Source organism: Endocarpon pusillum (genome assembly GCF_000464535.1).
Source record: "Endocarpon pusillum Z07020 unplaced genomic scaffold scaffold1533, whole genome shotgun sequence".
In the NCBI taxonomy this organism is placed as follows: Eukaryota; Fungi; Ascomycota; class Eurotiomycetes; order Verrucariales; family Verrucariaceae; genus Endocarpon; species Endocarpon pusillum.
Window position 1 is genome coordinate 87,828 of NW_006916030.1, and position 16,092 is coordinate 103,919.

General features: G+C 49.3%; 6 protein-coding genes across 6 annotated transcripts; all 6 read left to right on the forward strand.

The window, feature by feature from the left end:
• Positions 1–261: 261 nt before the first annotated feature.
• On the forward strand, positions 262–2,967 carry EPUS_03820 (uncharacterized protein; the record flags this gene model as incomplete). The annotated part of the gene is made up of 4 exons (XM_007802127.1): positions 262–298; positions 352–509; positions 562–713; positions 762–2,967. 4 exons carry the CDS (start codon positions 262–264, stop codon positions 2,965–2,967), a joined length of 2,553 nt encoding a protein of 850 aa, XP_007800318.1.
• A 1,324-nt stretch (positions 2,968–4,291) lies between these two features.
• Positions 4,292–5,060, forward strand: EPUS_03821 (uncharacterized protein; the record flags this gene model as incomplete). The annotated part of the gene is made up of 3 exons (XM_007802128.1): positions 4,292–4,363; positions 4,415–4,467; positions 4,517–5,060. 3 exons carry the CDS (start codon positions 4,292–4,294, stop codon positions 5,058–5,060), a joined length of 669 nt encoding a protein of 222 aa, XP_007800319.1.
• Positions 5,061–6,182: 1,122 nt separating this feature from the next.
• Positions 6,183–7,651, forward strand: EPUS_03822 (uncharacterized protein; the record flags this gene model as incomplete). Its single annotated transcript, XM_007802129.1, has 4 exons — positions 6,183–6,234; positions 6,286–7,124; positions 7,180–7,591; positions 7,641–7,651. 4 exons carry the CDS (start codon positions 6,183–6,185, stop codon positions 7,649–7,651), a joined length of 1,314 nt encoding a protein of 437 aa, XP_007800320.1.
• A 722-nt stretch (positions 7,652–8,373) lies between these two features.
• Positions 8,374–10,285, forward strand: EPUS_03823 (Heat shock protein 60; the record flags this gene model as incomplete). Its single annotated transcript, XM_007802130.1, has 3 exons — positions 8,374–8,478; positions 8,578–8,719; positions 8,775–10,285. 3 exons carry the CDS (start codon positions 8,374–8,376, stop codon positions 10,283–10,285), a joined length of 1,758 nt encoding a protein of 585 aa, XP_007800321.1.
• A 3,234-nt stretch (positions 10,286–13,519) lies between these two features.
• Positions 13,520–14,229, forward strand: EPUS_03825 (uncharacterized protein; the record flags this gene model as incomplete). Its single annotated transcript, XM_007802131.1, has 5 exons — positions 13,520–13,522; positions 13,578–13,588; positions 13,678–13,926; positions 13,977–14,028; positions 14,086–14,229. The coding sequence occupies 5 exons, from the start codon at positions 13,520–13,522 to the stop codon at positions 14,227–14,229; spliced, it is 459 nt and encodes a 152-aa protein (XP_007800322.1).
• A 624-nt stretch (positions 14,230–14,853) lies between these two features.
• On the forward strand, positions 14,854–15,700 carry EPUS_03826 (uncharacterized protein; the record flags this gene model as incomplete). The annotated part of the gene is made up of 3 exons (XM_007802132.1): positions 14,854–15,196; positions 15,342–15,535; positions 15,611–15,700. 3 exons carry the CDS (start codon positions 14,854–14,856, stop codon positions 15,698–15,700), a joined length of 627 nt encoding a protein of 208 aa, XP_007800323.1.
• Positions 15,701–16,092: the final 392 nt, after the last annotated feature.

Here is a 16,092-nt window from a genome sequence, read left to right on the forward strand (position 1 = left end):
AAGAACGAGACACAAAATGAAACTCGAGGCTGTACGAGTAGTAGTTTGCCCCTTTCCAAAACTAGCCGGTTATGTAATCCGCTTACTACGTAGTTGCCTTAGTGGCCTCCCCACTATTAAGTGTAACGCGTCGCGGTCGGCAAGACGCGTCTCCCCTAGCTGCGACAGAATATCAGGTTCGGGGACAAAGTAGATCTGCTCTTGCTTCACTGAAAAGAAAAGAAATGAATCGAATTGAAGGAAAAAGATACAGCCATTGCAATGCCCGATAAGCCTCCTTGTGATCCGCGGCCAGCCCGTCAGTTTGGTCCTCTCCCCATTTCTGACACCGTTACTGATCCTTTTCTCCAGAGCCGCGCGGAAAGACTTTGCTACAGTATTCGCCCAATGGCCGAAAATTGATTGTTGCCGGGCTGGCAAACTTCGTGAGAACTTATAACACAGGAGATGAGGGTAATGTGGTTATTGTGGACAATGTACCAGACGAGACCAATGCAGTGATTGCTGGGGTGGGTATCGCGGAATAAACCACACGAATGGAGATGCTGAGAGAAATCGCAGGATGACTACTTCATTGCTGGAAACGAGGACGGCCTGGTTTCGCAATTCAATATTCAGCAGAAGAGGCTTGACAAGTTGCTTGTCCGGTCATCACTCCCCATTCGCGCACTCGCCATATCTCCGGACGAGAAATGGGTAGCTGTTTCCAGCGAGTGAGTAAGGTACCATTGAAGTTGCTGGGCAGGGGCTGATCTCAATAGCGAGGTAATCATAAAAGTTGTCGATCGTCACGATATAGAGCGTATCACCATCCTCCGAGAACATTCCAAGATCATCAAACACCTCTCCTACGACCCATCCGGCCAATACCTAGCTGCCTCGTGTATCGATGGCATTATATACATCTATTCTATGGTTGGTGAGGAGCCGACCCTCTTTCGAACTGTGGACGGGATAATTCGTCGACTCGAGGTTGAAGACGAAGCATCGTCAGAATGCGTATGGCATCCGGATGGACAAGCATTTGCTTGTGCAACTGCTACCAGAGATATCACCACTGTATCCGTTGCGGACGGTGCTCAGCAGCGGTCCTTCCTAGGCGGACATATGACGGACGTCCTATCTCTCGCATGGTCAGCCAATGGTGCACTTCTGGCCAGTACCAGTAGAGATGGTGGGCTCGTGCTTTGGGAGACGAAGACTCAGTCAATAATCAGGAAGTTTGATTACGAGAACACGATGAACGTGACATGGCATCCTCAAGCAGAAAATTATCTGAATTGGACAACTTCATGGGGAGAAGTGTACATATGCCCCGACTTTCTCAAGGATGAAGCACACATCCGCCTCCTCAAAGGGCCAAGAGCTCGCTCCCCCTTCTTTCATGATCCGCTCGACGACACCTCTGCAGCAATCAACGGCCGAAAACCGCTTGTCAACGGTCGTCCAAAGCCGCTTCGAGCTGGCACACCTGATAGCCTCGACATTCTGCTCGGCGAAGGGGAAGAGGAAGATTGGATCGAAGACGACGATGGCGCTGGCTACACCAACGGCAATGGCAAGCGCACGAATGGGCACCTGGGCGCCCTGAACGGCCACACCGGCAAACGCGGCCGTCAAGACTATTGGTCTCCTCAGATCCATGAGCCCTTCCAACCTGGCGCGACTCCCTGGCGCGGCAACAGAAAATATCTGTGCCTCAATCTAACCGGCATCGTGTGGACCGTGGACCAAGACACCCACCACACAGTGACAGTTGAGTTTTATGATCGAGAGATGCACCGCGACTTCCACTTTACAGACCCCTATCTTTACGACAAGTCATGTCTGAATGAGAAAGGCACCCTCTTCTCCTGTCCTTCCAGCGACGATCATCCGGCTATGGTCTTCTATCGGCCTCATGAAACGTGGACGACGAGAGCAGATTGGCGAACTCAATTGCCGAATGGGGAAGAAGCAACTGCCATCGCACTGAGCAAGAATTTCGTGAGCGTTCTGACCACGAAGGGGTATGTAAGGGTATACACACTGTTCGGCACCCCCTACCGGATATGGAGGCAAAAGAGCGGCCCAGCAGTCACATGTGCAGCATTTGACGACTACGTTCTAACGATTGGCAACGGACCCGTCGGATCCGACGGATGCACCCAACTGGTTTACAGTATCGAAGACGTACGACAAGAGTACCTCTGCCAAAATGAAGATGTGGTCGCCCTCCCAGAAGCCGGCACCTTGAAAAACATCTTCTTCTCCGACGACGGCGACCCGTGCATTTACGATTCCAGCGGCACGCTCCTCATCCTCGCCCACTGGCGCACTCCCAGCCAAGCGAAATGGGTTCCCCTCCTCGACACCACACAGCTCGACCGGCTCGCCAGCGGCAGGAAAGAAGAATCCTACTGGCCTGTAGCGGTCGCGCAGGGGAAGTTCCACTGCATCATCCTGAAGGGAGGGGATCAGCACCCTTACTTCCCGCGTCCGCTGCTCAGTGAGTTCGACTTCAAGATCCCGGTCTCCCCCCTCCCACCGCCTAAGAAACCATCAGAAGGAGAAGTCGAAGAAGAGGATGGAACAGGAGAAAGCAACGCCCAGTCCTCCGCAAGGCTGGAAGAATCTTTCGTCCGCACCTCCCTCCTCCACTCCCTCTTGGATGACTCTTCCTCCGTCCACTCCCGGCTATCGCATACCCAGAAAACAGAACTTACGCGCCGGGAACTCGAGATCGATAAGATCCTCCTGCAGCTGTTGGCGGTGGAGTGTCGCGAGGGAGAGGAGAGGGGCATGAGGGCCCTGGAGATTGTGCGGCTCATGCGCGATCGGGGTGGGAAAATGATTGAGGCGGCGGGCAAGGTTGCGGGGAGGTGGGGGAGGAATGTGCTAGAGGAGAAGATTAGGGAGTTGGGGGAAAGGAGGTTGGCTGGGCTGGAGGATGGGGTGGTGGAGGAGGAGGATGGGGATGAGCTGTGAATGAGCTTGTGAGTTTGGGTGTTGGGTAGGGTTGGATCACAGGGGAAAGCTGCGGATTGAGTCTTATGAGATGTGCTGATTCGAATGTGGCAGCATAGATGTTCGTCCGTGCTCGTCACCAACTTCCGGTGAAGAAGCTTCAAAGAACAATATATCTTGCTTAGATGATCCATCCGTCAACCTCGCCACACCCCCTCTCACGTCGAAAAGTGCTCACAACCCCGGCCCCTTACCCAACCGATAGATGTTCCTGTTCCGACAATCGTGACCAAAGTGCGCAGGACCATAAAACTCCCCCTGCCGCCACCCCCTGCTATATCCCCGCGCCACACATATAACACCAAGAGCAATTCTGCATTCCGAAACAAAAGAAAAGAGTCTACCGCAACGCCGAAGCTTGTTGCTTTGTTCGCTCTATGGTGCAGGAAGAAAGGGCTGAGAGACCACGGCTTGGAAGATATATGGATCTTAGGGCTATGGACTGTGAATCCATACCGGAAAGGAGTATCTGCGATATTTGAAGTTTTGGAGGTGATCTGGCTGCGAGACTGCAGCTTGCTTGCTCAGCGCTGTGTGTGTCCATGGGGTTGTGGGACGGGTTGTGTGGTTTCAGTGTTTTGAGCAGTTGTGGATTCTGAGATGCTATAGATGCGTTCAAGGAGTGAGGTTCATGGGACAAGATGTTCTCTTAATGTGACGTCGAAAGTTGGAGGCCTGGAGGAAGGAGGCTGAATGCTGTCTGCTCTTTTGGAAGATAGATCCCGAGCTTGGAGGAAGTGTGCCAGAGCTTGGAGATGGAGAAGTGTATCAGCATAGGTAAGAAACGAACCATGGACGAGAAAGCGTTATTGAAGGTTGATATCTTTGCTTGCCCTTTCGTGCTTGCTCAAGAGGTCTCCCTAGAAACACTTCTTCCTATGCGAGGATTGATTTTGATATTGTCTACTCAAATTTGTACATAGATCCACTTACTGGGCTTCTCCTGCAACCGGGAGAGTGTCGGGAGCTTGCTATATGCTTCATTGACAGACAACTCGTTCATGCTTTTGCCGGTTGGTGAGGACTTTGCCATCCTTTGATGCAAGCGGCCAAAGTCCTGCTTTGAAGAGAATGACAGTGCCTGACCGAAAAGAAAGAAGTACAGACATGCATCCGACAGAGAATTGTGGCCAAAGTCGCTGTTTAGTTACTGCTGACATTATTAAGGTGACAAACCTGCTCTTCATCTGTTTTAATCATCTTGCGACGTTGGAAACGAACCTGTGGCAAGTCCAAGAAACCTGTCATCCATCTCTGACAACATCGATTCAATAGAGCGGAAATCATGTCACGAGCAAGTTCAGAGGACCAGTTGAACTTCTTGTTGAGCTGCGTCAAGCATGCCTGCAACGGAAAGGTATCCTCCAATATCCTCCGTCCACCAAGTATCAGGACTGACAACGGCTAGGTTGATTTCGTTGAAGTTGCTCAAGAATGTGGCGTCGTCAGTAAAGGAGCAGCGTAAGAAGTCATCTCAAGGCTATGCTTTCGTGAGCTAAGTCCCATCTAGGGCCAAACGGTACGAGCGACTGCTGAAGGGCAAGGGTATCAGTCCAAACGGCGGCCCAGACCCCAAGCCTGCACCTCGCAGAACGTCCAAAGTGACCAAGAGCAAATCGAAAAATGATACTCCTAAACCACGTTCGAAACAGCGGAAATTGGACAAGATTACAGAAAAGAAGCAGGAAGAGGCCGTTTCAACTGCAAAACTGATGCCAGAACCTCTGAAGGACTTCAACATGGAGGAGAGAGATTTTGCACCAGAGAACGGCCCTTCTTTGAAGAGGAACACCTCTATTCCCATTTCCCAAGACAGTCACTTTGAATTGACGCAGACCGACGAAAGCACTTTTGACTTTGACGAGTTCTGCTCTGCAGAGATGTTCGCACATTGCGCTTCGGAGACAAGAGAGCCCAGCCAGGAGGATCTATTAGTACCACGGTCGTTTCCATACATGCTACCAGCTGCCTCAGCCCCCGTGCAAGGTACACCAAGAGAGGAATCAAAGATGGAGAGGGTGCCAGAAAGAGAGACCGTCGTTATAGCAGATTGACGCCCGGGATCTGCTTAGACGCGAGTGCTGGACGAGTAGTATCTGCTTTGTGGAGCTTATGAGCACTTAACCCAGACGGCTGTTGCTGGGGACTTGAGGTGCCCTGCAAGGCATGCAAAGAGAGGAGTAGGGCAACGACATAGGAACATTGCTATAAAGAAGCATAAGCGTAGGCATACACAAGAAGAGTATTAAGGGTGTTGAGGGTATTACCTGACCATCTGATCACCTGATCACCTCCTGCGCATTGCTGGTGACCACCATGTGTCCACCTTTCCCAACCAATCATAACGTGCCAAACAGAATCCGCGTTGTGATATTCGCCACGCCTTGCTAGAAAAACATCTCCCACTGTCCAATCCAACGGTCACAATATCCCCTATTCATCCCAAGTGAATTCTCTCTGCTTGCCAGTGCCTTACAGTCTCCTGTGCCGGGCCAAGCAATGTGCTGAAGCTCGGTACTCCCCAACCTGAGGTACATATATTTCTCTTCACTACCGGTACTAGATCCTCCAATTTCCACCCTACAACCTCCCACCCTCCACCCAACCTACTTTTTATGATCGATGTTGACTTTCTTCAATTAGCTTGGCTTCTCCTGACACGTCTTTGGATAGTGCTTGCTTAAAAGAATCAACCCTCCCTTACTTTGCTCTCACTTGCCAGTCCAAAACACGCGACCATACAAGGTATGAATTTTGCTTATATTCTCTGCCCAACACTCGTGCAAAAGCCTCGAGCTCTCTCGGGCATCACTCGTACCAGCTTCACCATCTCGGTGAGACTTGGAAGCCGGAACTGGACATCGTTGCCATCTCAAACCAAGGTAGCAGCTGGGATAACACGGTCTGGCACCGCAGACCTATCGAGGCCCAGGTTTCAAGCGGGTCACTGTCTGCCACTCAAGCCACATGGCATCTTACACATGACGGTTTCCATGTGTTTGATGTCGATTCCTAGTCTTCACCGAATTCACTGCTCCACATTACCCTACCCGCATCAAACCGAAAAACGGACTTCTCATTCTCACAACGCACCACCATATCTAGGCTTCTTCCACTAACTGAATGTACGGCAGTCGCAATCCTTCGTCGACTGAAGCATTTTATTCCCAGCCAACATGCCTGGTAACAAGAAAGACGGTAGCAAGCGTACCTTGGTACGTTGGTCAGGTATGTTCAGCCGATCTTACCAGTGCCATATGATCTGACGCCATTATGCAGACGATCTTGACAAGCAGTTGGTGTTGTGTATGCAGTATGCATGCAACGAAGCTGGCTTACGTATTCCGTGGGAAAATGTTGCCAAGCTCATGGGAGACAAGTTCTCTGATGGCGCGATTGTTCAACACCTGTCCAAGCTCCGGCAGAAGATGATCGACAACAATCTGCCCGTACCCCCTCCGTTGAAGCGTGGTACAACTGTCGTCCCGTCGAAGATCTATGCCACCTCGGGTGGTGCTCGTCGCAAGTCTATGCCAGAGACCCCGACAACCTCGTCTACTGTGGTCACCACTCCGAAGGCCAAGCCAAGTGTCGCCAAGAAACGTAGCCGGCGATCTGGCATGGATAGTGACTCTGATTCTCAGCCCGAGAACATGGACATTGCCGACACTAGTGATGACGAGTATGGTGCGTCTGGCAGGAAGAAGAAAAAGCAGCAACGTCAACCGAAGCCCAAGCAAGCGCCGAAGAAGACGTCTCAGGAGTCGAAAGAGGACGAGAACGAAACGGCCGAGGAAGACCAGGAAGACACACTCATGAACAGCCCACCTGTCCCAGGAGGCACAATCAAAGAATCCATCGAGACTCCTGGGCCCGCAACTCGAACTCGTGGCGTTAGGCCAGATTACTCCAAACTGGAGCAGGTTTCAGACGACGAGGAAAGTTCTGGTGGTGACAACGTTAATGACGATAAGGAAGGCCCCAAGGACGAAGCTGAAAATGGCGTCAATGAGGCAGTGGTAGAGAACGAGGCAGAGAACTTGAAGCGCAAGTCTGATGGTGAAGTCTCGCCCCGTTCCCGTGTGCCAGCATCTCCTGCTACCCCCTCTCATGTGATGGTATTTGCTCCCGAAAGGCCTCTTCAGGGCGGCTGAAGAAACTGACTAAATATAGAATATGCCCTCTTACCACAACACTCCTCAGTCCGGCGGCAGTGTTGGTATACATACTCCATACTATGGGGTCGCAATGCAGCAATACCAAAGCCCCCAGCACAATTATGCAGGGATGCCCATCTCAAACTACCTGCCACCCTCTAGGATGACATCGTTCTCAACAAACCGGAATGACTCAGTTAGCTCCTTGACTTCGTCCATGCGGCCAGGTCTTAGCACCCAAAGCTCTTTCAGTCATGCACCAACAGCCAGTCAAGGACCGTTCGCTAATCAAGCTGACATTTACCACCATGTTGGCGTTGATTTCAGCAACATAGGAGGTGACATCGAGCACGACATGCGCCAGGTTGGAGCTATGCTTCCGTCAGATGAAGACGATGAGGAATTCTCGCACTTGTTTACTCAGCATGGTAAGTCTTCATTCCAAAATTAGATGTTGTAACACTAAATAGCCATCAGGTCGAACTTGAGCTCCAAAACGATCAGTGCCCAAATTCAAAGCTTCAACTAGACCGTCACAAAAGCAGAAGTCATATTTAACGACTCGAAAAACCTGGACTGCAAAGCGTTGTCTACCAAGACTCGTGCTTCTTCATATCTTTTCTTCTTGAATTCCAGTGGTCATCTCATTCCAAGCTCCAAGGTCGGAACCTACCCATACTTCAATGGAATAGGAGGATTCCTAGGAAAGTCATGACATGAAAGCGACCGAGACAGAAGATCTATGCTTGCTTAGCTACTCTTCTGCATAGAGAGGAAGCAGCTAGTTAGGTAGTCAGCATACACAAATTGTTCACCCATCACGGCTTGAGATTTTGTTCTGGTGAGACAATGGTTCCCTTACCCAGGAATCATATACAGCTGCTCGTGTGAACTTGCCTTGATGATTTATCTGTGCCTGGGATGTAGCTTTTCTCAAATTTTGGGTTGCTCAGATTAATTATGCTCAGATACTTGTAGAACAGGGGAGCAAGCGAAGGGGCTGGTGAGGGTGGACGATCGACATCCGGGATGGGGAGATTCTAGCAACATCCAAAGCTCCCACTAGCTCGACTTCAAAAAAAAGTTTGATCGACACTCAATCCTCCATTACATCCAATCAGCCATTCAATCCTTGGTTCTTAGCAGCTTTTATCATCTTGCTTTCTTCGTTCTCTCTTGTGTCCTCTTCATTTGCAACCTCACCGACAAGATGCAGCGAGCACTTTCTTCAGTAACCCGTGCCTCCACTGCGCCAACATCTTTCTCCAAACTACGAACAGGACGCAACCTACAGCAACTGCGATTTGCGCACAAGGTGAGTGTCAGTCCATCACCTCCAACAGCTTCCTATCCTTCATATCTCTGCTAGATTCAACGTCGTTCTTGAAGACGAGCATGTGCTGATGGCCACCAGGAGCTTAAGTTTGGTGTCGAAGGTCGAGCAGCTTTGCTCAAGGGTGTGGATACTTTAGCAAAGGCTGTCTCAACCACACTTGGCCCTAAAGGCAGGAACGTATTGATCGAGTCCAGCTATGGCTCACCAAAAATCACAAAAGGTAATTTCAAGTATTCCACTGGGTGGAGAAGAGATACTGACGCGGCTGTCGTTAGATGGCGTAACTGTCGCGAAAGCTATTTCGCTGCAGGATAAGTTTGAAAATCTTGGAGCTCGCTTGCTACAAGATGTTGCGTCGAAAACCAACGAAGTCGCCGGTGATGGTACAACTACTGCCACAGTCCTCGCTAGAGCAATATTTTCTGAGACCGTCAAGAACGTTGCTGCTGGCTGCAATCCGATGGACCTCCGCAGAGGAATTCAGGCTGCAGTCGACGCCGTTGTTACATTCCTTAGGGCCAACAAACGTGATATCACAACAGGGGAGGAGATTGCACAAGTAGCAACCATCTCGGCCAATGGTGATACTCACGTTGGCAAGCTGATCTCTAATGCAATGGAGAAGGTTGGCAAAGAGGGTGTAATTACGGTCAAAGAAGGAAAGACGTTGGAGGACGAGCTTGATGTCACGGAAGGAATGCGGTTTGACCGAGGCTTTACATCACCCTACTTCATTACAGATACCAAGGCACAAAAGATCGAATTCGAAAAGCCCCTTATACTCCTCTCCGAAAAGAAGATCTCCGCCGTTCAAGACATTATCCCCGCCCTTGAAGCCTCGACCCAGCTACGACGCCCGCTTGTGATCATTGCCGAAGACATCGATGGAGAAGCTTTGGCCGTTTGCATCTTGAACAAGCTTCGTGGCCAGCTTCAAGTTGCTGCAGTTAAAGCGCCGGGCTTTGGAGATAATCGAAAGAGCATACTTGGTGACATTGGAATTCTGACGAACGCCACCGTTTTCACTGACGAGCTTGAGATCAAGCTTGAGAAAGCTACTCCGGATATGCTCGGGTCAACTGGTTCGATCACCATCACTAAGGAGGACACAATTATTTTGAACGGAGAAGGAAGCAAGGATGCTATTGCACAAAGATGTGAACAGATCCGTGGCGTCATGTCAGATCCCTCTACGTCGGAATACGAGAAAGAGAAGCTCCAGGAACGACTTGCCAAACTCTCCGGTGGTGTTGCTGTCATCAAGGTTGGAGGAGCATCTGAGATCGAAGTCAGTGAGAAGAAGGACCGAGTGGTGGACGCCCTTAACGCTACGCGTGCCGCTGTAGAGGAAGGAATCCTTCCTGGCGGTGGGACAGCATTGCTGAAAGCCGCTGCTAACGGCCTTACCCAAGTCAAGCCCAGCAATTTCGACCAGCAGCTTGGTGTAAGCATCATCAAGAGCGCCATCACTCGTCCTGCCAAAACAATTGTCGAAAACGCTGGCATGGAAGGCAGTGTAATTGTTGGCAAGCTGATGGATGATTTTGGGGCGGACTTCAATAAGGGTTACGACAGCTCGAAGAGCGAATATGTGGATATGCTTGCTTCTGGTATCGTGGATCCGTTCAAGGTCGTCCGTACAGCTCTAGTCGACGCCAGCGGTGTTGCGTCACTACTCGGCACAACAGAGGTTGCAGTTGTGGAGGCGCCAGAAGAGAAGAGCCCCGCAATGCCTGGTGGAGGTATGGGTGGTGGTATGGGCGGTATGGGCGGCGGCATGTTCTAGGATCCTACCTTCTGTCCTGCATTTCAGCGTTTCTAATTGCATACCCCGGATCTCGATTTCTTCTTGTACGTTGATCCAGCTCCACTCTCCCCTCCATCATTTCCAGCTTTGTCTTCCTACGACATTAGAAAAGCATGCCTCGGGCGTCCTGTATCATATGTAGCATAAACCTATAATAGCACGAACGAGACGCTAGGATTGACCACAGGTATCACACACAGGGGTCTACCCGTCGGTTACTTGACAACAACACTATATTAGACATGTGTGTTTTGTCGCTAAGGTACTCCGTATCATGGTCTGGATTGATTCAACGTGGTAAGTAGTTAGACCCAAACATTGCCAAGGACCCTTGCGTCGAACGAGAAGACTAGTTAGGACAGTTTCAACGGCACGATTGTTCAACAAGTTTCGTTTCGACGGTCCTGCTAATAATAATCACTGAAACTTTCACAGCATCAACTGCCAGGCGACTAACCAGTAAAGGTGGTATTCAACATCGATTTTTTGCCGAGCCGAAACCAGTTGCCCGACTCACTGCTGGGTGTGTTACAATGTTTGAACATCTCTCTACCACCTGGTGTCAAAAGACACGGTCGTTTCAGAAGGAGAGCAGCGCTAAGAAGAAAAGCAAATAATTTCATGGAGCAGTGGTGGTCACCAGAGATGCGGGATGTATCCTGCTACTCGATTTATTCAATTCCAAGACCACTTGTTTCTGATGGAGTTGGTAATTCATAACTATGATTGAATTTCCAATATATGTATTTCTGCAGTTGGTTTGATCTGTCTTTCTGAACTAGGCACTACAATTTCGTGACTGGATTTTCTCTCCTCTGTGATTGTCTAGACAGACGGGATCAATGGCAGGCAACAGTGATCAAAATTCTGGTGATTCGGATACTGGATCTCTGGAACGGTTCAGACGGCGTCAACGGCGGAGACTATCTTCGCCAGAGGAGAATCCTCCACGATCAGGAGGAAGCGAAATAGTGGACGGAACTCTTCCAAGACGTTCTCAACGTGCAATAGAAGAGCCTGCCCTGCATTGTAGGGTTCCGACACATATGACAGAGCCAGCCGCTGCGTCTGCGAGAGCTATTGAGGCTTCCACAGGTGCCGGATCTTCAAAAGGACCTTCCCAAGGAAATTCAATAACACCTTCTCAACCTGGATTTCGCCATCTTCGGCTTGGAATTGAGACAGAATTCCTCCTCGCTGCTCGAAAACCGGACCATAATAGACTAAGGCTGGATCATTTTGCTGAGGTTCTCGCAGCCAACTACAATGCGTATGTTAGCCGACGGCATCCTCGAATGACCAGTACTTTACTGGCTCCTAATGATCCAGACGACAACACAAAATGGTCTATGGTGTATGAGAGCACTAACTGGAGAGACAAATCACCTTGTAAGGCGCTCTAGGTACCAGATAAAACCCCAAACCCCAGCTGACATGACAATCTAGGGGGAATAGAAATGAGATCACCAATTCTGGATGTCTTTCCGCGATCAGCATGGCGGTCCCATGTCATCGAGACTTGGGGGTATCTGGACAAGCATTATAGAATTCTTGGCGACGACAGATGCAGTACTCATATCCACGTTTCCATGACACCGAACTTTAACTTAGCAGATCTTAAGCATATTGCGTCGACCATAATTCACTTCGAAGAAGCTTTCGAAGCTTTGATGCCTGACCACCGGAGAGGAAATGGATTCGCGGTAAGCAACTGGCTTTGTAGCCCTTATTTGAGGCGACAGGGCAAAAATCGACTTCAATCTGTCGAAGCCATTCGGAAAGCAAATGATGAAGTTGAGCTGTTCCGTCTGATTCAAGGACTCAATAGCAATGACTTTTGTTGGAATTTCTTGAGTGTTTTTGGGGACAAGGGCACTATAGAGTTTCGTCAACCTCCGGCGAGCTTAAGAGTGACTGAAGTTCTTGGCTGGGCTGAGCTGGTCATGAACTTCATCCAAGCATCCCTTCTGTTTGGGTCATCAGCGCATCTCTTTCCTGCAAACGTCGGAGGTCTACGCTCTTTCCTAGAGCAAGTCAATGTAGACGGGGTGAACAAACCTGATTGGCTGCAACACATTTGGGCAGGCAAGCCTGATGATATGGCATTTCAGCCGAAGCAAATACTTCCACAGATATTGTCGAAAAGGGAGTCTACTCAACAGCTGACAGAAAAGGTGGTGTTGGAACTGAAAAGGTCTCGCATGAGGCAAAATTTGGTCTACAAGGCCAACAGTAAATAGACTGAGGGATCTAAGATCAATGGCATAGCTTTCTGTGTGGAACCATTGCTCGACCAAGTCCAAATGTGATAAAAGTCCGAGAACCATGATTTGTTCAGCCATACATATGATATTAACGACCCGCCCCCTAAAGTGTGTGGAAAGCATGTTGTTCTATCTGCTAAGGAGTTGAGAGTAGATATAGATATACGTACCAAATAGGCCATACCGCACCACGAAATATGCTGCGATATTGCAATGGCAACTGACCAACCAACACAGGCGAATAAGACAGATCAAAACTAGAAAAACTCACCAATAGATACTCATACAGCTTGACAGATATCTTACCGTTGCTGCTCGCAACTTGGACTGTACTCCGTACTTGCTTGAATTTACCAATGTTTAGCCATTACAAGGACCGTCAAAAGACGATCAGAAGACCATAATTTCCCAAAATGACGTCCAAAATGACAGAATTTCGATGTATTTGAGATGTCTTGATTCAGTATTTCTATGCAAACTAAGTCATATCATGGTTAGGCCTAGACTAAGCACACATTGATGGTAATTTAGACAGAGCTTTCAGAGGCCCTCTTCCTGCTAAGTAGCAGTGCAAAGGCAGGTCTTGGCACCATTATTAGTTACTAACTCAAGTAGTACTACCAGTACTCCGTACGTGGAACCAATAGTACTTGACAACCAAAATCGGCCACAAATAATCAGCCCCTCCCGATTGCCCTCTGTATCTAAGCGTTATAAGTTGCGCCTGAACTCGACGCGCAATTGTCCTCTGTCAATACTTGCGTCATCTTTACCTGAACGCCTCTCATAATTCCCGGGCTTTCAGATAAAGGTGTGCTGTCTGCTCTCCTAAAACCGTCTTGTCACAGATTCCTTCCCACCACAATAATCGGGTTTGGGGCGCTTTTGACCTGTCAGCAGAGTACTACATTTACACCACTACTGTGTACTGCAGTTGTATCCTGTGATCATGGTGTGTGCTTCCTCTGTTTCTCACATTATAAATAGCTAACATACTTCACTTGTAGCCTGTTTCCGGGTACGTCTCTCATTGTCCCCTCGTTGCTGATGCGTCGGCCTTGACCACATCTCGGATATCTTTGCGCGTCAGAAATTGACTCTTTCCAGACTCACGGTCCATCCTGACTGCATCAAGGCATTCAATGATCTGAAACTGGGCAACAATGGCATAAAATACATAATTTACAAAATCTCGGACGATCAGAAGGAGATTGTTGTGGACGAAATCAGCAAAGAAACCGACTACAACGTCTTCAGAGAGAAGCTGCAAAATGCCCAGGAGAAGAATGGAAAGAGCAGGCCGTCTTACGCCGTCTATGATGTGGCATTTGATCTCGCTGGGGGTGAAGGACACAGGTTCGAACAATTTCCAGATCGGATGACAGTCCTGGACTGACAGAGAGCAGAACAAAAATAACCTTCATTACTTATATCGATCAGGATAATACTTCCGTCAAAGTAAGTCTATTATCCCCTCAGGATATAGACATGCAACCGGTCACTAATCTTGGGCAGGCTCGCATGACCTATGCCAGCTCACGCGAAACCTTGAAGAATTCGCTCAGTGGAATTAGTATGACATGGCAAGCCAGTGAACCGGGCGAGCTAGAATGGGAGCCTCTTCTAAAAGAAGCAAGCAAGGGCAAGGCATCTGCATAGTCCGATCACTCAAGGTGGTCAATGGGGACAAAGTCGCCAAGCAAGGTGTAGCAAGACGCCATGGCTGTCACGGATTCCCAAGAAAGGCAAGAAATTGCAGATACCGGGATGAGCTTTCAAGACTCAGATGAGCCGTCCCTCTATCATGACCATTCCCGGTACAACCATGGAGCGCGCGGTTCTGTGTTGGTTGGCTGTTGCCAATCAAAGACTCGCTGATAAGACTTTGATCATTTTGTATTTCAATTGCTAGCAGCATTTTCTTCTACTGGTCGCTCTCTTCTACGAAGCTTCTTTGAATCGCCTGAAGTGGTATGCGGCCTATCAGCTTGTTGATCAAGTACTCCGTAGACGACAGTACGATAGATTAGTTCGAACAACTTTTACATGCTAAGGACGGGTCCAGTTCATTTGGTGTTAGTTGTGATCCCACCAATCATAGGTCGGCTTGAGCTTGCCGATCAATGAGCAAAGACCTCACGACCAGTTGCACCCTCACAAAACCAATGCACATTCTCTCAATACGCCGCCAAAAGCTGCAGTAACCCACCAAGAAGGCTCAAAGCTGGGCCGGGCAGCTTAAGATCATAACTGACCGATTGCCTCGCTTCTGTTGCTACAAAGATGCTTCTCCGCTCTCTCCCTAGAGTCGGACAACAGACCTCGAGCAGCTCTGCTTACCTATCCGCTCCTCGAAGAACAGCAAATATAACACGACCGTTCCATGTCACTGCTCGCTCAGCTGCCGCAGTTTTTGAATCTAGTCAGCAGCGCCAGTACGCCGCCACCCCTTCCAGCACAAACAACCAATCTCGAGCAGCTCACGCAATCGCAAATCCTACATTGGCCGGCATCGAGAAGAGATGGGAAGCGATGCCACCACAAGATCAGGCGGCGTTATGGATGCAACTGAGAGATCGGATGAAGGTTGATTGGCATGAAATGACTATACAGGAGAAGAAGGCCGGTATGTAAACCAAGACAGGAAAAAGAGGTATCATGCTGTCATATCCTACTGTACCGGTGGTACTGCACCTGCAATACGTATCCTACAATGCCGTTTTGTGCGATGGACGTCGTCGAGCTCCCAGCTAATATGTGCCCTGTTCTAGCTTGGTGGATTGCATTCGGTCCTCATGGTCCGCGCGCCGAGACTCCTCCAGGAGAATGGGGTAGAGTCTTCCTCTATACGGGTATCGGTGTTGCTGTCTCCATTGTTATATTCGTGATCGGCCACTCTTTCTCTAGACCACCACCACGAACGATGACTAAGGAATGGCAGGAGGCTACGAATGAATACTTGAAGGTACGATCCAACCAAAGCTGTAAAAGGTTTGTCCGGCTATTGTCTATAATGACTGACCATACCGTTACTCTACAGAAAGAGAGATCCAACCCCATCTATGGTATCAGCAGCGAGGGCTACAGTGGAAAAGGTTATGTACAGAGCAAGGCGGAAAGAAAAGCGTGAACATAGATTACAACAAACCATCATTGGCTGGGTGGGAAGGAAAGGGCAAAGGCATTTTGTTAGCAGCTCCAGCGATACAGGATCTTGTACCCGCTGGCTCTGCCTTAGCTGCCGAGCTTGTGCCAAAGCTGCTGCTGCCATTGCTGTTTCCAATAATACCTTTGAACAAGCATCTCATCCCTTTGGTCGTGAATACCGAACTCTTCTATATACTATCACGTTCACAATCACTACACCCTCGTTTGTGAAAGTGGCTCACGAAATCCAGACAGGCAAATGAAATCTGCTCTCGAGATCTTTTACCAGGTCGACAGAAGAGCAGAAGGTTCCCCAGGGTCCGCGGGGAGCGGAGAAACCTGAATGGTGAGAGCTACGATTTTCTCATCGACAGC